Source organism: Capricornis sumatraensis, chromosome 4, assembly GCF_032405125.1.
Source record: "Capricornis sumatraensis isolate serow.1 chromosome 4, serow.2, whole genome shotgun sequence".
NCBI lineage: Eukaryota > Metazoa > Chordata > Mammalia > Artiodactyla > Bovidae > Capricornis > Capricornis sumatraensis.
The window spans coordinates 21,752,402-21,774,964 of record NC_091072.1 but is presented as its reverse complement, the minus strand read 5'-3'; the positions used below and the strand labels follow the sequence as shown (position 1 = coordinate 21,774,964).

The window sequence follows — 22,563 nt, the reverse complement described above, 5'->3', positions numbered from 1 at the left end:
ATATTTGAATTGTTTTGTTTTTAGGATATATATGATTAATATGCCTTTCCTCTTGCAAGAGAATTTTAAAATCAATTTATATAATGTAAAGTGAAATATGGGCTGGAAGAAGCACAAGCTGGAATCAAGATTGCCGGGAGAAATATCAATAACCTCAGATATGCAGATGACACCACCCTTATGGCAGAAAGTGAAGAGGAACTAAAAAGCCTCTTGAGGAGAGTGAAAGAGTTGGCTTAAAGCTCAACATTCAGAAAACGAAGATCATGGCGTCTGGTTCCATCACTTCATGGGAAATAGATGGGGAAACAGTGGAAACAGTGTCAGACTTTATTTTTTGGGGCTCCAAAATCACTGCAGATGGTGACTGCAGCCATGAAATTAAAAGATGCTTACTCCTTGGAAGAAAAGTTATGACCAACCTAGATAGCATATTAAAAAGATGAGACATTACTTTGCCAACAAAGGTCCGTCTAGTCAAGGCTATGGTTTTACCAGTGGTCATGTATGGATGTGAGAGTTGGACTGTGAAAAAAGCTGAGCCCTGAAGAATTGATGCTTTTGAACTGTGGTGTTGGAGAAGACTCTTGAGAGTCCCTTGGACTGCAAGGAGATCCAACCAGTCCATTCTAAAGGATATCAGTCTTGGGTGTTCATTGGAAGGACTGATGCTGAAGCTGAAACTCTAGTACTTTGGCCACCTCATGCGAAGAATTGACTCATTGGAAAATACCCTGATGCTGGGAGGGATTGGGGGCAGGAGGAGAAGGGGACGCCAGAGAATGAGATGGCTAGATGGCATCACCGACTTGATGGTCATGAGTTTGAGTGGACTCTGGGAGTTGGTGTTGGACAGGGAGGTCTGGCGTGCTGCAGTTCATGGGGTCGCAGAGAGTCAGACACTACTGAGCAACTGAACTGAACTGAAGTGAAATGTTTTTTAAAAAATAAAGATAAAGTAAAATTGACAAAATAAGGACAACTTTTAAGCCGAGAGGCACACAGTGTTTATTATATTATCTTTGTTGGTTTTTTTTTTTTTTTTTTTTTTCGGTAGGGCTTCCCTCGTAGCTCAATTGGTAAAGAATCTGCCTGCAATGCAGGAGACCCCAGTTCAGTTCCTGGGTTGAGAAGATCCCCTGGAGAAGGGATAGGCTGCCCACTCTAGTTTTCTTGGGCTTCCCTTGTAGCTCAGTTGTTAAAGAATCTGCAATGCTGGAGACCTGGGTTTGATCCCTGGGTTGGGAAGATCCCCTGAAGAAGAGAACAGCTACCCACTCCCGTATAATGGCCTGGGGTTGCAAAGAATTGCTACTCAGTGACTTTCACTTTGTTTTTTTGGTATATGTTTAAAGAAATTTATCAAAAAATGTTTTTTATCTATTTCTTTTCGGATTTTTCCTTATCTTTATTTTTAGTTAATAATCAGCTCTCCACGTTCCATTAAAAATCACATGGGATTTTGGGTTAGACTACTTTGGATTTATAAATGAATTGGAGGGCAGTATTTCATTCATTCAGTCAGTCAACATTTATTGTGTGACAATAATATGTCTACCACTGCTCTAGATTCCTGGGTTGTATCAGTGAGCCAAGCAGGCAACAATTGCTACATTCTAGTGGTGAAAGATGATATACACAATATGTATATGTGATATATACAGAAGATGTGAAGCATGTTAGAATGTTCCTATTCAGAACCACATGTCTCCTCATTTGTTCAGTGTTCTTTTAGGTTTTTTTGGTGACATTTTTTGTTTTCTCTGTAAAAGTTCTTGATTTTTCTCATTCAGTTACTTCTAGATATTGTATGATTCTTTGTTGTTATTGTGATTTTTTTCTATTCCATTTTTTAAATGTTTAAAGACAGTGCACACGAATGCGTCGGTGTTTCTTTGCTGAATCAAATCCTTTTGTTGTTGTTGTTCTAATAAGTTATCAGATGATTCTCTGAGATTTTTAAGGCACAAATTTTCTTCCTTTGTAATATAATCCTCACTGATTTGTTGTTGCTGCTATTGTTTTTGTTGTATCAGCCATAACTTCAAGTACAGTGTTGAATATAATTTGTGATAATGAGCATTTTTACTTTTTCTTAATATTGTAGGAATGTTTCTGATATTTACTCTAATTATCTGATACTCAGTTTTAATCAAGGTAAGAATGTTGCCTTTCAAAAACTTGCTACTTGAGAGACTTTTTGTTTTGTTGTTGTTGTTCTTTTTATCAAATCACTAATCATTGGTCTTAAATAGGCTTTCAGTGTTCAGTTCAGTTCAGTTGCTCAGTTGTGTCCTACTCTTTGCAACCCCATGAATCACAGCACGCCAGGCCTCCCTGTCCATCACCAACTCCTGGAGTTCACTCAGACTCACGTCCGTCAAGTCAGTAATGCCATCCAGCCATCTCATCCTCTTTCGTCCCCTTCTCCTGCCCCCAATCCCTCCCAGCATGAGAGTCTTTTCCAATGAGTCAACTCTTCACGTGAGGTGGCCAAAGTACTGGAGTTTCAGCTTCAGCATCAGTCCTTCCAAAGAAATCCCAGGGCTGATCTCCTTCAGAATGGATTGGTTGGATCTCCTTGCAGTCCAAGAGACTCTCAAGAGTCTTCTCCAACACCACAGTTCAAAAGCATCAATTCTTCGATGCTCAGCCTTCTTCACAGTCCAACTCTCACATCCATACATGACTGCTGGAAAAACCATAGCCTTGACTAGACGGACATTTGTTGGCAAAGTAACGTCTCTGCTTTTGAATATGCTATCTAGGTTGGTCATAACTTTTCTTCCAAAAAATAAGTGTCTTTTAATTTCATGGCTGCAGTCACCATCTGCAGTGATTTTGGAGCCCCCCAAAATAAAGTCTGACACTGTTTCCACTGTTTCCCCATCTATTTCCCATGAAGTGATGGAACCAGATGCCATGATCTTTGTTTTCTGAATGTTGAGCTTTAAGCCAACTTTTTCACTCTCCTCTTTCACTTTCATCAAGAGGCTTTTTAGTTCCTCCTCACTTTCTGCCATAAGGGTGGTGTCATCTGCATATCTGAGGTTACTGATATTATGAATGCCTTTATGACATTTTTGGTGTATAGTTGCCATTGAACTATTGCCATAGGGAATTAATGGATTTCTTGTGGAATTACTCCAGGTCAGAATCTAATTTTTATTCTCATTTTTGTTTGAAGCCATAGAAATGGCTCTCTCTGTAACGTATTTCAGTGTTCACATCTGAGGAACTTTCACAACACACTAGCGTGGTCCTGTGCTACACCAACTGAATCAGAATTTGGTCAGTGGAGCCTTAGCATGTCAAAGTTTTCAAAGCTCTACAAGAATCCTTATAATCAGCCACTGCTGACTATTGCTCTCCTGTGTGTGTGTTCATGTGTGTGCTAAGTAGTTTTGGTCATGTCTGACTCTATGCGACTCTATGAACTGTAGCCTGCCAGGTTCAGAGGTTCTCAAGGTGTGGCTCCCAGCAGCAGTAGCAATTGCTGAGAACTTACTAAAAATGCAATGTTCTATCTCTGTCAGACACCTACAAGTCACTAGTTCTCTGTGTTTAGGAAGTTCTTCAGATGATGTTGATGTGCACTAATATTTAAGAACTCCTGATAGAGTTTGTTGTAGAGAGGACAGAAAGAAGGGAAAGGGGGAGAAAAGGGAGAGGAGGGGAGGAAAAGGGAGAAAAATGAAGAAAGGCGGGACAAAGGGAGAAGGAACGGGAAGAAAGGAACAAATCATTAATGGGGTGGTTTATCTTCTAAATCTCTAGATTAATAGCAGTAAGATGGTGCCAGTCAATGCGTGACTAAGTCTACTTTTTAATCTACATGTATTCAACTCAGATCTCTCACTGCACGTGAATTTGCATGGGCAGTATAGCCTTTTGGGTTACCTTTAGAATAGAAGAAAATGCCTTAAAGGACTAAATGTGTTAGTGGTTACCAATTCGGTAATAGGAAGCAAAGCTGAGTTGAATCAGGAGACTCAGAGTTTCCAGTTCTGCCATTAACTAAGTCTGTAGCCTTGGGAAAGTCTTAACTTGCCAAGGTTATCATCACATGGGAAAAAAAATGAGAGGATTGGGCTAGATAAATAGTTTCCATACTTCTTCAATGTGAGGGCTCTTCATTAATGTCAGAAAAACCACAAACACACATAACATGTTGATAGTTATAAAATATACGATGGCAAAAAATTTACTCTCTCATGGAAGATTTAGTACAAACAGTAACAATTTAAGTAAATTTGTAATCCTAAAAATACCACGAGAGTAGCCTTATGCATTTTTCACATTTAATTTTGCTACTAAAGAGAAAACAAAGTGCCAACTCTTAGATTTACTTGGGATTATTATCTGAATAATATTCATATACTTACTACTCTGAATAAGATACTGAGAAAATATTTCCATTCTTTGAAGTTGTATCACTAAACTTGAAAGGCAGTTAATGTTCATTCATTCAAGGAAAGAATCTTATGAAAAAGTTCTTCATTGGAGTGACGTTGAATTTGAAACCAAGGGGTTTCCTCTGATATACTCAGGCAAGGGAGAGGTGTTTTAAGCCAAAGGAGCATTATTACTGAGTCAAAAATAGAGTTGCCAACAGATCCTCTTCAGAGGATGAATGAATTAACAAACTTTGGTACATTCAGTAGTGGAATCCTATTCAGCGCTGAAAAGAAATGAACTATCTTAAATGCATATTACTAAGTGAAAGAAGTCAATGTGAAAAGGCTACATGCTGTATAATTCCAAGAAAATAAGGATCAGTGATTGCAGGGGTGAGGGGAGGGAGGGAGGGATGAGTAGACAGAGCACAGAGGATTTTTTAGGACAGTAAAAACACCCTGTAAGTTACCATATTGATGGATGCATGTCACTGTATGGTTGTTCAAACCCACAGTGTACAGTACCAAGCGTGAATCCTGAAGTAAACTACGGACTTTGAGTATGATGTGTCAATATAAGTTCATCAGCTGTAACAAATGTTCCATCTGGTGGGGAACGTTAACAATAAGGGAGGCTTTGTGTGCGCATGCCTGTGTTCATGTTTGTGTATGTGCATTGGAGGGGCAGGGAGGGTAAAGGGTATATGGGACATATCTGTACCTTCCTTCCAATTTTGCTGTGAATCTAAAACTGCTCTTAAAAAATAAACGAATAAAGGCTTAAAACTCAAAAAAAAAATTGAGTTGTCAGATAAAATACAGAATTCCCAATTACATTTGAATTTCAAATAAACAACAAAACATGTTTAGAATAAGTATATCCCATACAGTACTATCTCACTGAATATTTGGGACTTTACTAAAAATATATATTTTGTGTTTATCTGAAATTCAAATGTAATTTTTGTTGGCTAAATCTGGTAATCTTAGTTGCAAATGAGAAAGAACATGGCATATTTGAGAACCCAAAAGTTCTGTGCTTCTCGTACAGTATTTCCTAAAATATAGTATGGTTTATGTGAGGTTACATCAGATAGTGTAAGGATTTTTTATTTTAATAATTTTGTCATTTTATAGAAAATATATAAGAAATAAAAAATTTTCATTTTTATTTTATGCAGCATTATATATTACAAATTCATTGTTTCAGCTGAGATATATATGATTGACATATAACATATTAGTATCAGGTGTAAATAGTAATGATGTGACTTTTGTATATACTGCTAAATCATCACTACATCAAAGCCTAGTTAACTTTTAGCATTACACATAGTTACAATTTTTTTGTAATGAGAACTTTTGCGATCTACTCTTAGTAACTTTCAAATACACAGTGCAGTATTACTAATGGAGAGTGTTATATAGCACACTCTGTGACTTTTATTTTATAACTGCAAGTTTGTACTTTTTGACCCCCTTCACCCACTTTTCCCACCACATCCCCAACAAGCCCACCTCTAGTAAGCACCAATCTGTTCTCTGTATCTATGAGTTCAGTTTTTGTTTTTGTTTGTCTGTTTGTTTTAGATTCCACATTTGAATGAGGTCATATAGTAGTTTTCTTTCTCTGTCTGATTTATTTCTCTTGGTGTAATACTGTCAGGGTCCATTCATGTTGTCACCAATGGTATGATTTCATTCTTATTTATGGCTGAATAATATTCCATTGTTCGTTTTCTCTATTTTCTTTACTCATTCATCCATCATTGGACCTTTCACTTGCCTCCATATCTTAACTATTTAAATAACACTGCGATGGATATAATAATACATTTATCTTTTCCAGTTAGTATTTTTGTTTTCTTCAGATAAATACTTAGAAGTGGAATGGCTGGATCAATTTCTTTATTTTTGAGGAACCTCTGTACATTTTTCCGTAGTGGCTGTACCAGTTGACATTCCCATCAACAGTGAACAAAGGTTTCCTTTTCTCTACATCCTCACCAGCACTTATTATTTCTTATCTTTTTCATAATAGCCATTCTGACAACTATCTGTGAAGAGATATCTGATGTTTTTTTTGATTTGCATTTCTCTGATAACTCATGATGTTGAGCATCTTTTTCATGTATCTGTTATCTCTACATCTTATTTGAAAAAAAAAGTCTATTCAGATCCTAAAAGTGCATTAAATTTTTTTTATTGAAATACAATTGCTATACAGTATTGTGTTAGCTTCTGCTGTACAGCAAAATGAAGCAGTTATATATATACATAAATCCCCTCTCTGTTAGATTTCCTTCCCATTTAGGTTGGAAATGCATTTTTAACTGTGAAATGTTAAGTCTACCTAAAGAAAAATATCAAGAAATATACAGTTGTCCTCAGAATGATTGAATTTGAGGAACACTGGGCAGGATCAGGAAGTGCTGAGAGGTAAAATTAGAAAAGTAGACAGAAGTTAGGTCCATACAGGACTTTTCTTTTAAATTAAGTCATGTATTTTTCTGGAAAAGAAATAAATTTTTATCTATGCCTTTCTTTGTTATCTACATCTAAGGAAAGATCATTATAATACTCTTGGAAATAATTGATGGAATTTTAATGTTAAGTAGATGTTTTCCTTATGTTTTCAAACCAGAATAAGTCCTGTATCCTTTAATATCTGAGCTGGCAAAGAGCTTCTGAGAATTGTAAACAAAACAACAACAACAAAAACTACAGGGATTTGCAGGTTATCATGTAGGCATGACACAGAACACAGAATAATCCATAAAGGCTGATTTTGTGTCTAAATAAGTACATATATTAATTGACCTTGAATGTCAATCTAAAGCTTTAGCACTTAAAGTGAAAACTGGTTACAGAATGCTTACCAAATTATTTAGCTAGAAATTATATCCCAACCAAAAATGAACCTTTAAAGCCAGTGGAGGAAGTCATCCTGAGATTCCCCTGGGATAGAGAGGAATTGCTGCCCACACACCTCTCTCCTGGTTCACACTTGCCACTTCTAAGCACTCCTTAGGACCTGCTGCATAAATGTCCTTGGAAATAATTTAAGAGACTGTGTAGGAAATTTGCAAAGTCTAGGCTAAGAAATGCTCCATTTGAAGCCTCACTGAAATTTAAAATTTGAGCAAATGTGTGACCAATTTTTTTCACATCCCTTTTAAATGGGAGGGGAGATTAATAGAGAGTGAACTCCTGGACAATTGCACTCATCTCACATGCTAGTAAAGTAATGTACAAATTATCCAAGCCAGGCTTCAGCAATATGTGAACCGTGAACTTCCTGATGTTCAAGCTGGTTTTAGAAAAGGCAGAGGAACCAGAGATCAAATTGCCAACATCTGCTGGATCATTGAAAAAGCAAAGAGAGTTCCAGAAAAACATCTATTTCTGCTTTGTTGACTATGAAAACCTTTGACTGTGTGGATCACAATAAACTGTGGAAAATTCTGAAGAAGATGGGAATACTAGATCACCTGACCTGCCTCTAGAGAAACCTGTATGCGGGTCAGGAAACAACAGTTAGAACTGGACATGGAACAACAGACTGGTTCCAAATAGGAAAACGAGTACGTCAAGGCTGTATATTGTCACCATGCTTATTTAAATTATATGCATAGTACATCATGCGAAATGCTTGGCTGGATAAAGCACAAGCTGGAATCAAGATTGCCAGGAGAAATATCAATAACCTCAGATATGCAGATGACACCACCCTTATGGCAGAAAGTGAAGAACTAAAAAGCCTCTTGATGAAAGTGAAAGAGGAGAGTGAAAAAGTTGGCTTAAAGCTCAACATTCAGAAAACGAAGATCATGGCACCTGGTCCCATCACTTCATAGCAAATAGATGGGGAAACAGTGTCAAGCTTTATTTTTGGGAGCTCCAAAATCACTGCAGACGGTGATTGCAGCCATGAAATTTAAAGACACTTACTCCTTGGAAGAAAAGTTATGACCAACCTAGACAGCATATTCAAAAGCAGAGACATTACTTTGCTGACTAAGGTCCATCTAGTCAAGGCCATGGTTTTTCCAGTAGTCATGTATGGATGTGAGAATTGGACTATAAAGAAAGCTGAGCACTGAAGAATTGATGCTTTTAAACTGTGGTATTGGAGAAGACTCTTGAGAGTCCCTTGGACTGCAAGGAGATTCAACCAGTCCATCCTAAAGGAGATCAGTCCTGAGTGTTCATTGGAAGGACTGATGCTGAAGCTGAAACTCCAATACTTTGGCCACCTGATGCAAAGAGTGGACTCATTTGAAAAGACCCTGATGCTGGGAAAGATTGAGGGCAGGAGGAGAAGGGGACGACAGAGGATGAGATGGTTTGATGGCATGACCAACTCAATGGACATGAGTCTGAGTAAACTCTGGGAGTTGGTAATGGACAGGGAGGCCTGGTGTGCTGCGGTTCATGGGGTCGCAAAGAGTTGGACACTACTGAGCGACTGAACTGAACTGAACTGAACGCAGACACTTAATATAATGCTACAATGTACATATCAGTTAAAAGATTCCTTGTAGTAACTTTAAATGAGAGTAATATTTATCTCTATCATCTAATATTAAAATGATAGTAGCATATGTTATTATTCCTTAAAGATAACATACAAAGATTTTGTGGTTGAACAGATTATATCTGGCAAGTGGGAGATAGTAGTTGGGTTTTTTTATTACCTCTGTTTACCTTTATTACCAGTCTGCATAAATTTTATCTCAAAGTGCACCTGAATAAAAATTAAGGCTGACTTATTAAACTTGCCTAGAAATTCTGGCATAAAATAATTACATTATTTTTAGCTTCTGCCAGTCAACTCAGATGAAAATCTTCACTGCTTCTGAAGAAACAAAGATTTAATCACTTTTTGATTCTTCAAGCAGGATATTATGTTAAGAAAGGAAAGTCTAGAATGAAGAATTTATTGTCAAATGAAATTTATAACACTAATATGAGATTTCATACTAGTCCAGCTGGCTTTAGATCAAATAATTCAGAGTGAAGTTGAGCCAAGCTTTTTGCTGAAAGGTCTCTTTCTTTTACGGGTGAGCAAGGAGTATTAGCAGCCTAGAATAGCCAGTAAGATGTGTATGGAATCAAAGACAGTGTAGAGGCCAGAACCTTGGCTTGTGAATCAGGAAGTCTTAATTCTATTCCTGGCCTAGCCTTTAATTTATTATGCCTGTCTATGGGATGCCACAACTCATTGACAAGCAGAACATTCAGGCAGTGCTGAATTTGCTGAGCCAAATATCTACTATTTGGAAGCATCCGGGTATTTCACTGGATTTTTTGGTTCCCTTCCAAATGCTTGGCATAAGGAAAACAGAGGCTGTGCAGCTCTAAGGGAGCCACCCTTTGCTCTGGACCTCATGTTTGCCCCGTCTGTGAAATGTCCAATAACTTACACATCATCCCCGCTCCCTGTGCATGTGCTGTGTTCTGTGCTGTTCAATAAAGAGTCTTTGGAGAAAGAGAGAGGGTCAGAATTATCTTCCTCAGAGGGGAGGAAAGAGGGGTCATAGAAGCTCCCGTTCAAAGGATTCCAGCTGATGACCCTGGAGAGAATGATCTCCTAAAATCTCTGTTTATCTCCCCTGATACCATTGTGAACAAAGTGACTTCAATGCCCAGGGACTAAGTAGCTCAAGGGAGTAAAGAAGGAGCTCTCTCCGATTGCCCAATTAACACCGCATGGCTTGGCCATCTTAGGTTTTGACAACAAATCAAATTGAAAGGAGGTTTTTCTTGTAATTTGCCTAAGTATACACTGACTTGTGTTTGAAAAAGAAACAACTGGAAATCTGTTCCACAGCAGCTACGTACATTATCTATACCTTGACAACAGCTGGTTATAGTCTCAAGACAACAGGATGTTTCTGTTCTTAGCAGGACACAGGCACATACTGGGAGAAAGAGACATATATCACATGGTTGACTCAAGGTCATCGCACAGCCGAAAAAATCCTTCTCATTAAAAAAGCAGATTGAGACTATCCCGTTAAGAATAGCCTGTTCATGTTCTAAACGGGCACTTAATTCTTAGGCTGTGTTAAACAGGGTATACAGAACATGGAGAAATACTTGCCTTCTCTGTCTTCATGGTCAGAAAACATGTAAAGTAATATATTTAATCCTTGGTACCAACCATTAGTTGGGTCACTGATAGAACTATGTCATATCCGGAGAAGAGTAAACAGAACTAATAAGGATTTGAAAACATTATAATTATGTTTTCATATATATATAAACAATATAACAGAAATAATTAAAGGAACTGAGAATGATTTACCATGTAAAAGAAAATGGGTGCAACATAGTTTTTCAAATATTTGAAAGGCTGTTTCATGGAACAGGCTTTACTTAGGCTGTCTAGTTCTGGAGGGAGAAACTGAAAAGGTAGAGGAAGGCAGAATCTGTCTCCATAATATTTCTAAATGGCAGAGGATGAGATGGTTGGATGGGATCACCAACTCAATGAACATGAACTTGGGCAAACTCAGGGAGATAGTTAGGGACAGGGAGGTCTGGCATGCTGCAGTCCATGGGGTTGCAAAGAGTCAGACACGACTTAGCAACTGAACAACAGCATTTCTAAAACTTACGCTGTAAAAATACGAAAGCAGTAGCTTCCTAAGAGACGAGGCAGTGCCTGCAGTAGACGCTCAATAAACATATCCTGAATGATTGTTAAATAAAGCATAAAGAATTGGACCAGATGCTTCAAAGATATCTTGTAATAAATGGTGGTCATTGGCGTTCTTCCAAAACATAGTTTCTATATGTTAGAAAGAATATAAACCAGGGTGTGGGAGTTGGAAGAGAGTACACATGATGTGGAAATGATTACTAAACTAATCATGGAAGGAAGGCAAAGTGGAAAGAGACTAGGGCAAGGCACAGCGAGAGCCAGTTCTAGGCCTGTCAATTTACCAACAGAAGTGTGGCCTGGACCTAAAACTCGCTGGAATCTCTTTCCTCATCTGCAAAGTCAGAACATTGGTACCAATACCACTGTCCTGGACCTGTAGGTTTCAGAAGTCTCAGGTGTTGAATGAAGTACCCAAGGGACATAATGAGTAACCTAAAGAAATGAATTTGACTTACTTAAGTAAAAATACAAATAGATATGCTCATGATAATACATTTCAGGGAGTTTTGCAAACATAGATAAGGGATAATACCAAGAAGGTAGATAAAGGAGCCACTACCAGAAAAAAAGAGAACCTTCCAGAAGGTCATTAAATTTAAACCTACAATATATACTGAACTCTACCTGGGCAATGGAAGCAAATACCAGGGAGAGTAAATAAAATGCATTATTTCAATATATGATTATGTTGACTACACCTTCATTACAGCTGTTGGTTTAATTGTCAATATTTCCATTCAAGTCAGATTCTAAGAATGATTCTCTGTCCTACTGGCCGCTGCTCCTAGTGTGTGTGTTGGAGCCCCTGTGCATTACCTCGCCACAGACCAAAACTGCATTCAGTAATGTCTAGCTGGGAGCTTGAAATTGGCCATGGATGTATTTACACTACCAAAGTCGGCACACACTACAAATTAGGGCTTTCTTTTTATTTGGAGATCCAGTTGCTAAAGATTTTCTGACATATCACTGCCCACTGACTCCCTACTTCCAAGAAACAGGATCCCTAAACAGTTACTTCTTTTTCACTTTGATCGCAAAATGTATAGGACTTGATTATTAAAATTTCTATTATTTCCTTGTAATCACTGTAACGTGGGACCTCAGCAGAAAAAAAAGGACTATGGTTAGAACTAGAAGAATCATCTTCAGTTCAGTTCAATCGCTCAGTCGTGTCCGACTCTTTGCAACCCCATGAATCGCAGTACGCCAGGCCTCCCTGTCCAGCACCAACTCCCGGAGTTCACTCAGACTCACGTCCATCAAGTCAGTGATGCCATCCAGCCATCTCATCCTCTGTCGTCCCCTTCTCCTCCTGCCCCCAATCCCTCCCAGCATCAGAGTCTTTTCCAATGAGTCAACTCTTCGCATGAGGTGGCCAAAGTACTGGAATTTCAGCTTTAGCATCATTCCTTCCAAAGAAATCCCAGGGCTGATCTCCTTCAGAATGGACTGGTTGGATCATCTTAGGATAAACTAAGCTGTTTCACCTGTATTGGTTGTGTGGCATTGCTGGACGTAAAATGTGATGAGGTTCCAAAAATGTTTGGTTGTCAAAATGTGGCAAGAACTCTGAAAGTTTGAAAAACAACTCATTTGCTTATGTCCTGCCTGTGGCCCCACTACACAAAGAATAAAACTGACCTCCTTACAGTGACCTTCGTAACAGAATGCAGCTTGGCTCCTGTTTATAGTCAGCCTCATTTTGTCCTAGCACCCATTCACTCTCCCACTCACTTTCCCTCTCCTGGCTTTCCTAACCTTTTTTCACTTCCTCTTGTTCACCAAACTTGTTCTCACCTCAGCGTCCTTATCACTCTCCACCCTGCATGGGCCACTGATTTCCGGGTTCTACTACCCTCTGTTCTCCTCCTCCTCCCTTCCCTCCCCGCCTCACACCCTCCCTTCCTTCCTTATTTCTCTCTTTCTCTCTCTCCATGTCTATCTTTGTCTCTCTCTCCTCTAGCTCATTTTTTTTTTTCATTCTCATCATGATTTACTCTCACTTTGGCAGAAAGCTCTTCTCTGACCACACTTCACCAGATGGGACACTTCCCCTGCAGTTACTGTATACCTCATTACCCTATCTATTTTCTTCTTACCCTTGTTCCTATCAGAAACTACGTATATGAATTTTTTACTTTCCTTATGTCTTCTCACGTTGACTATAATATTGAAGACAGCAGAGATTTCCTATCTCTTATTCACTGATGAACATTTTGTTCCCTTTCACAAAACAGTTGTGACTGCAGGGAAGATGGGAGGGGAGAAAATTTCACATCTTGGCTTTGATTTAAGGGGATTAAGTTACTGAAATACATAGAACTAAGGCAGCCTCGCTCATTAAGAAGTTCCTCTTCCCCTGGCCTGTAGTGACAGCATGAAATGAAAGCTCTGCTGTAGAGTTCAACCTTGCCAGAATCTGCAAACACACAGCTTTGTTTTCAGACATGAGCTATTTGCTGGAGTTTAGCCACGGCCATATGAAAAGTTAGAACTTTGCAAAATATTCATACTTGAGCTTTTAACAACAAGGACAAAAGATTTATCCAAAGCATCTGATTTGTAGCCAGCTCTATTTTGTGATGTTTAATGTGTAATGCTTGATGCTAGTCTGTACACTTTACATTTGAGGCTGATCGCTGTAATAGATGATAAACAAGGAAGCATCCATGAATGAAAGGGAAATGCAATAAGCTTATTTCTCTGAAGAAATATCTTAGACCAAGGCTGCTTGATTTTATTCTTTTGGCAGGTCATTTAAAATAATTCGATGCTCAGCCCATAGACTTGAAAAAGTTTTTAAGCACAATCTCAGCATCCAGTTAATACAAATTGTTTCTAAGTCTACTGTTGATGGGTAGGATAGCTTCAGGGTATTCTGTTTTATCCAACATTAACTTAGTAGCTGGAAAAATATCAAGACATATTTTCTAACACTCCAGGAAATGTTATTTCACTGGCTTCTATTGATTTCATTAATATTTTTATTCCTGTAAAAGTGTTGCATATGCAGTGTAAAACTTGATTCTGTGTCTGCCTGGTGGTATAACCTCATCTTTATGCTTGAGGATGTTATGACTGGTGAATGAAAGACAATCACACGAAAGCATATGTGAACACAGAGATATGCAAAGAATATTACCTTGACAAACGAAAGTTTGGTTTAAATGAGAAGGAAATTATATAAGCAAATACATTGAGGGAGTAATTAAGGAGATTTTGAGTCTTCTCTTCAGGCAGATCCTTCCATTTTGTGTATTATTTAAAGAGAATTAAAATTTTTTAATATTTCTGGGACTCTATTTTAAAGTATAAGCAGGGTTTTACTATAAATAACATTTTAAAAAATATAACAAAGTTCAGTAGCATTGAGGAATATGATGTAGGGTAACATTCAGATCTGTTTGCAAATATCCTGGCCCTTCTTAAGCACAATGAAACTTTGTGATCACAAAAGTTCTGTAATTCTCTGTCAAAGCCTCATTAACTGTTTTAGACAACACAGATGATGGCAGGAAACTGAAGAAATAATTCAGTATAGTACTCTGAGGGAATTAACATAACTCAGAAAAATTCTTAATGTATTCTCAAAATGAATGACTTTATGGAAGTAGGACTAAGCCTTTCAGTTTGACATTAAACTTTCAACCAAGCACAGTTTCAGCTTACCCAAATAATTTCTTAATGGTAGATGAATTAATGATTTCTTGACCAACTTAATCTAATAAACCAATTATTTGGCTTGTGAAAAATAGTTTTTGTTAATATTAACAGTCTACTTTACCTGTTTGAAGTACAGAGACCCCTATGGCATTAGATGACTCCATGCAATTACCCTAGTCCTTGTTCTTTGGGGTCTGCCCTAATGGTGATTAGGGAATTTAGGGTGATTAAAAGAAAAAGTCCAAAAACAAAATCAAAGATCTGATTCAAGCAGTCACCTCACTCATGCCACTACTCATCCATCCCCTTAGCAAAACCTCCTAACTACTCCCTGGTACCCACACCCTTCAGGCTTTCATCACAGTAGAGTTTCCCTTTGAGGTCACTGCTGACGGTCCTTTCAAAGCTGATTTCACCCAGGTAAATATCTTAGACAGATGAGAAAATGGCAACATGAGTCACAAATGACGATTTACCTCAAAAGGGCTGGTCCTGAGTCCATGACACCTCTCAGTAGGTCTTGCTTCTAAGGAAACTCACAGTGCTTTCATGTTTTGTTTTTTTAATTTTGTTTACTCTTACTCTGCCCAACCCTGATACTTTGCACATTACAGGACATTTTAAAGTTTCCTAATACTAATGACTTGAACACACAAGAATAGTAAACAGTCATGTGCAAATAACTCTGTATGGTCAGTGAGAAGCTTAACTATTTTTATAAGAAAAAGTATTTACATAAATATATGTCTATGTTATAGAGAATTCAAAGTAAGTAATCACAATTCATGTGATTGTAGAGGCTTTTTTTTTTCAAAATTGGGTGAAAGAAGGTTGAAAATGAATATTGGCTTATTAAGCATTACAATATTGTAAAGTAATTAGCCTCCAATTAAAATAAATAAATTTATATTAAAAAGAAAAATAAAATTAAAAAAAAGGAAATGAATATTGGCAATAACATAGCTTGAAAAAGCAGTAAGTGGTGTCACACAAAAAACAAAACAAAACTTTTTGCCTTATTTGATTCTTCTCCTTTTTTTTTTTACTGTACTCAGAAATAGTCATCCAAAAATATTATCTTGTATGCATCCTTAAAACCTGAAAACAATTATTAGTATGTTATAAATGATTTGTGTGTATAACTGATTTGACAAAAAAGAATAAATCTACAACTTTTCCCAAGAATAATCTGAAAATAGTAAATGTATCAGTATCATAGATGTTATGCCTCTTTTTCATTGTGCCTTGCTCTAGAAAACATATATTTAATATTCCTGTGAAAATGCCTTCTTGGCAGGAGGTCGGTATTTTCCCAGTGAACAGTCCACTGATGGTACGGAATAGAACGTTCCTGCCCCCTTAAATAGAAGACTGCATATTACTGTGTCCTTTGTGTCCCATTGAAGAACAGGGAACTTTTTATTCTTTCCAAGAAATGGCCTTTCAGATTCAGTAACGGCATGTTCTGTTCCTCAGGAAATAAGAGAAGATCGAGATAGGGCACGACTAGACTCGATGGTGCTGCTGATCATGAAGCTGGACCAGCTCGATCAGGACATTGAGAATGCCCTCAGCTCCAGCTCCTCTCCGTCCAGCACACCAACCAGCCTGCGGCGGCAAGTCCCTGTGAGCTTCCCACCTCCCGCTTCCCACATGTGAATGTGTCCCTGCACCTATAGAGGCCCTCTTGAGAATGAAACATCTTGGATGGCCCAATCTACCCCCATGTGACCCTGATAGTGTTCCATAAACATCACTCAAATCATTCTAGGCTTCACGCAGAGTCCATCAGAGACGTATGTGATTCAAAAGAAAATGGTTATTATTAGACAGGAAAGAGGGTCACTTTGGGAAGTTACTTTGCTTCCTAGTGATCAAATTCTCTTCATTGCTGTTGTTTCCCTCATTGTCAGTCTTCTCTGATATGTTGTAAACACCTTTAGCGATGCTCTGTTTATCTTGTTTAGTATTTTATTTCCAGTTTCCTGCAAATTTACACTGAATATAGAAGATGGTTAATAAGTATCTGTGGATGAATGGATGAATGATTGGATGGATAGATGAGTGGGCAAGTAGATGGATGGATGGGTAGGCACGTGGATGGATGGAAGAATGAATGCTGATTGAACTAACTCAGGATATTACAAGAAAGAATTTACCTGAAATCAACTTGAGAACACTCTAAAATTCACTCAGTGAAAGATAATGAATAGGACAGAGGTGAAAACTTTATTCTACTGTGCATTAATTTCATATAAGATAGACTCTCTTTTGAGAGTCTAACACCCAAGATAAAATTTAGAAGACATATATGCCAAAATGTCTATATACTTCACATATTTAATATTATGTTCATATTAAATGGCTTAGTTTTTGCATATCTAGCAAACGTGATGGTAGAATTTACTTGTAATTAAGCCATGGACCCCTTTTGAGAACCTACCAAAATAGAACTATTCTGTATCAAATTATTTTGTATAGTTCTACTATTGATTATGAAGTTATTCAAGACTTATTCTGACCGTGGTACAGAATATTTCACAGAAAATAAGCAAGTTAAATTAGTAGCTAACCTTAGTATATATGAATGAATTACATAGTGTGCATTACGTATGCTAACACATTCCTTCCTTATAACATTGTTCAGAGTAAAAAGAATAGAAAAGTTAGTCATTGTATGTATAAGAGCCATGTCATTCAACCACTATCCCATACTTCTTTTCATAGCTGACTATTATGGGAATCTGATACCTTGAGTAAAAAGCAATTTTAATTTAAAAATGAAAAAAAATATATGACATTAAATACTTCAGTCTAGACCTAGAAAGCCAATAGAAATGACATTTTTCTTCTTGTTTGTAACCTCCTGGATAATTTTTCCTTATCCTTCAGGATTCATCTCAGATGTTTTCTTTACAGTGAAGAAGGGAGAAGGAGAAGGGAAGTCACTCAGTCGTGTCCGACTCTTTGCGACCCCATGGACTGTAGCCTACCAAGCTCCTCCATCCATGGGATTTTCCAGGCAATAGTACTGGAGTGGGTTGCCATTTCCTTAAGTCTTCCCTAAATCTCCATACGTCTTCCCAGACAGAATCACTTACTCCTCCCCTGGTGCCACAGTGTCTCACACATACTTCAGTAGGACAGACATCCAAGTGAAGGAAACACAACCAGAGTAGCCTCCTGAAGACCATCAAGAAGGGTGTTTTAACCTTGTTTACAGATGAAAGGTGCAGAGAAGCTTCATGCTCATTTTCACCATTTCACTTTGTGCTCATTTTCATCATTTTCAATAAATGTAAAGCCCTACTTTTCAATAGGAGAGGCTTCTCAGTACTTTTTTGCCATTAATGTACATGTGGGATACATTTTCTCTTTTAAAGTTTTCTGTTGTGAATTGCTAATCTCTCCCTATCTCTTTAATGGTTCTTCTTTTCCTTCTATATTGACCTTTCCTCAGTACTAGGTATTTAGGGAAAAAAAGCACAGCACAGATTTCTGCTAAATAAAACTCCATATTATTGTCTCCAGCTCAGAGAGCAAAACAGCCCTTACCTGCTACATGTGGTTCTTTGTTGGAAGGTAAAGACAATACAAAACAAGAGCTAAGGTGGGTGATGATTAGATTGGCCTACATCTATTTCCTCTCTCTCCATTTCAAGTGTAAACTGGATTTTATATCACATGCACTGTCTCGTGGACCATCACCATCCTCCCTGAGCAGTGGTTGATTCTGTAAATGAAAATGTGTTTCCGAGTTTTTAATTCAGCAGATAATTGAACTAAGCCCAATAATACAATAGAAACATAAACTTTAGAGTCTGCAGGCCTGGGTTCACATGCCAGCTCTGCAACTGAATGTCTGAGAACATAAGAAAAGTGTTTAATTTCTCAACTTCAAGTTCACATAAAAGCAGGAGAGATTGTTTCCTACTTAATGGCTGGTTGGGAGGAGTTAATGAAAGAAGATATGTAAATGCATTCAAAGATCTGATACAGACTACATATTTGGTATTTGTTAATTCATTTTCCTTCTCCCATGTCTTCACTCACACCAGACACTGGGCTAAAGATGAATAAGACATAGCCTGAATCCCTCAAAATTTCTTTTTGGTCTCTGTGTTTTTCTAAGTCATCCCTTTTTCTTTATTTCTGTTCCTTGGTGTTTAAAGCTAATTTTAACATCCTCTCATCATCAAAAATTTTTCCACATGCGATTTCCATTCCATTTGATAATTGTGCCATGGAATAAGTGGGTTATAACAGATGATTATGACCTTGACTGTCCATCAAGGAGCTGTGTCCCAGATTCGGAGGAGAAGCCTCCTCTGACACACCCTCATACTCCACTGTGAATCCACAGTTTAGGGCAGAGGGGAAGACATACAATGAAACAGTGACCTCAGTTTGAAATTATTTATAAGAAAAGGTTAGAGTGAGTTCTACATATAATGTGCCGTGTGCTTAGTCACTCAGTCGTGTCCGACTCTTTGCAACCCTGTGGACTGTAGCCTGTCAGGTTTCTCTGTCCATGGGGATTCTCCAGGCAAGGATCCTGGAGTGGGTTGCCATACCCTCCTCCAGGAGATCTTCGCAACCCAGGATCAAACCCAGGTCTCCCACATTGCAGGCAGATTCTCTATAATAAAGGGAGTTAATATGAGCTGGAGTAGTAAAGAATGGCTTTAAAAACAAAATAAGGGTATTTTTATTGGAGTATAGTTTCTGCTGTACAACAAAGTGAATCAGCTATGTGTGCACTTGTATACCCCCCTCTTGGACCTCCCTCCCAAACCCCATCCCAGCCCTACCCATTTAGGTGACCACAAAGCACCAAGTTGAGCTCCTGTGCTACATGGCAGCTTCCCCCTGTCTGGTGGGGTATATATATCAACTGCAGTCTCCCAGTTCAATCCTCCCACCTCACCACCATGTTCTCACGGCTGTTCAGTGTCTGTGTCTCTCTTCCTGCCCTGCAAATAGGTTCATAAGGGTAGAGTTAACATTTATGAAGGCTGCCTTGATAGAGCTGGACAAGTGAGGGTTGGACAGATCTGAGTTTTAATGTCAGTCCTGCCACAGACTGTGAACTTAGTCAAGTTACTTGCTTTAAGCTTTGGCTTCATCATCCATCAGGTGATAATAATAATATCTTCCAAAATGTTTGTGAACATGGAACAGTACAGTTTGTCTATAAATGGTAAAAGCACAATTAGTGGTGGATTTTTAAAATATTTATTATTTTACCTCAGAATTATTATATTGTTAGAAAGGTGCAAGGTTACCCTCTTATTTACCTAATTAATTCATAAACAGGAAGGAAAATTAATGCAAATGGTTTCTGGTAAACATAAATGTCAAATAGAAATGGCTTTAAAACTACATGCTACTTAAGATTATGCATTTGATGTTTATAAATTACCTGCTATTTATGATTATCCATTTAATGTTGATTCAATATGAAATTTTAATACATTATTTTTCTCTTATGGTAAAATGTCTTTTCCATGTAAAAATAAAAAAATACGTAGCCCTTAATCTGAAATCACTCAGGAATGAGAAATTTGGTTAGGGTTATATGTTTATACACACACACTACTTAAAGACTGTTGTATTCTGTTTCATATTTATTATTCTTTTGTATGTATTTTATACACTTTCTTTGTTTGCACTTTTAAAATTTCTATTTGGAGCTTTATTGAGATATAGTTGACATATAACAATATTTAAGGTGTACGATGTAATGATTTGATACAGTTTTTAATTGCAAAATAATAACCAAATAAGGTTAGCTTACACATCCATCAACTAGTATAATTACAGTTGTGTGCCTGTGTGTATGTATGTGGTGAGAACACTTAATATCTAATCTCTTAGCAACTTTCAACTGTATAATAGAGTGATGTTAATACTGTCACGAAAGTGAAGATTAGATCCCCAGAACTTACACATCTTATACCTGGAAACTTGTACCCTCTGACCGTCATGTCCCCACTTTCCCCATCTCCCAGCCCCTGGCAGCCACCACTCTACCTTGTTTCTGTTTTGGCCTATTTTAGATTTCACACATAAGTGAGATTTCTACAGTATTTGTATTTCTCTTATTTCATTTCACATAATGCTTTTAGGCCCTTCCGTGTTGTCAGAAGAGGCAGAATTTCTTTCTTTTCTGTAGATAAACAATTCCATTTTGTGTGTGTGTGTGTGTGTATTTGTATATATTTATATATATTACATGTTCTGTATCCATTTATCTATCCATCAGTAGACACTTTGGTTGTTTCCATGTCTTGGCTTTTGTGAATAATATAACAATTAACAGAGGGGTGCAGATGTGTCTTCAAGACAGTGATTTCATTTCCTTTGGATGTATACCCACACATGGAATTGCTAGATTATATGTAGTTCTTTTTTTAACTTTTTGAGGAACCTCCATACTGTTTTCCATAGTAACTATATCCATTTATATTCCCACCAACAGTGTACTAGAATTCCCTTTTTTTCCACATTCTCATCAACACTCATTATCTCTTGTCTTTTTTATGATAGCCATTCTGACAGGTGTGAAGTGATATCTCACTGTGGTTTTAATTTGCATTTCCCTGATAATTAGTGATGTTCCGCATCATTTCGTGTACCTGTTGCCTATATGTATGTCTTTGGAAAAATGTCTACTCAGGCACTCTGCTCATTTTTTAGTCAGATTTGTTTTCTGCTAGTAAGTTGTATAAGTTCCTTATATATTTTGTATGTTAACCCCTTATCTAATATTAGGTTTACAGATATTTTCTCCTAATTCTATAGGCTGTATCTTACTTCTGTTGTTTCCTTTGCTGTGCAGAAGCCATATAGTTAGATATAGTCCCATTTGTTTACTTTCGCTTCTATCGCTTGTGCTTTTGGTGTTATACCCCAAAAAATTGTTGCCAAGACCAATGTCAAGAAGCATTTTCTCTATGCTTTCTTATAGGAGTTTTACAGTTTCAGATCTTACATTTACATCTTTAATTCACTTGAAGTTAAATTTTGTGAGTGGTATAAGACGGGGATCCGATTTAATTTATTTGCATGTGAATATCTGATTTTCCCAACATCATTTATTGAAAAGACTGTTTTTCCCCATTGAGTATTCTTAACCCCACTGTTGAATGTTAGTTGACTGTACATGCATGCTTTTATTTCTAGGCTCTCTATTGCTATTCCATTGATCTCTGTCTCTGTTTCTGTGCCAGTACCATACTGTTTGATTACTGTAGTACTAAAATTTGAAATAGGAGAATGTGATGCCTCCAGCTTTGTTATTATTTTTGAAGATTGCTTTGGCTATCCACAGTCTTTTGTGGTTCCATCCAAATTTTAGGATTTTTTTTTTCCTTTTCTCTGAAAAATGTCATTGGCATTCTGACAGGGATTGCACTGAATCTATGCATCACTTTGGGTAGCATGATATTTTTCACAATTTTATTTTTTCCAATTCAGGAGCATGAGATAGCTTTCCAATTATTTGTGTCTTCTTCAATTTCTTTCATCAATGTCTTATAGTTTCTAATGTAGAGATGTTGAGCCTCCTTGAAAGTGCAAGTTGCTCAGTTGTGTCCGACTCTTTGGGACCCCATGGACTATACAGTCCATGGAATTCTCTAGGCCAGAATACTGGAGTGGGTAGCCTTCCCTTCTCCAGGCGATCTTCCCAACCCAGGGATTGAACCCAGGTCTCCTGCATTGCAGGCAAATTCTTTACCAGCTGAGCCACAAGGGAAGCCCTTGGTTAAATATTAATATCTGTCAGTCTAGTTATTCTTCCATAAAACAATATTTATGAGCATATTC

At 37.6% G+C, this 22,563-nt stretch overlaps 1 protein-coding gene across 1 annotated transcript in view; it reads left to right on the top strand.

The window, feature by feature from the left end:
* DLC1 (DLC1 Rho GTPase activating protein) overlaps window positions 1–22,563 on the top strand; it is a 419,587-nt gene that overhangs the window by 87,951 nt on the left and 309,073 nt on the right. Inside the window, exon 2 of the mRNA XM_068971948.1 lies at window positions 16,210–16,359. Coding sequence (XP_068828049.1) covers window positions 16,210–16,359 — 150 coding nt within the window. The remainder of the gene's footprint in view (window positions 1–16,209; window positions 16,360–22,563) is intronic.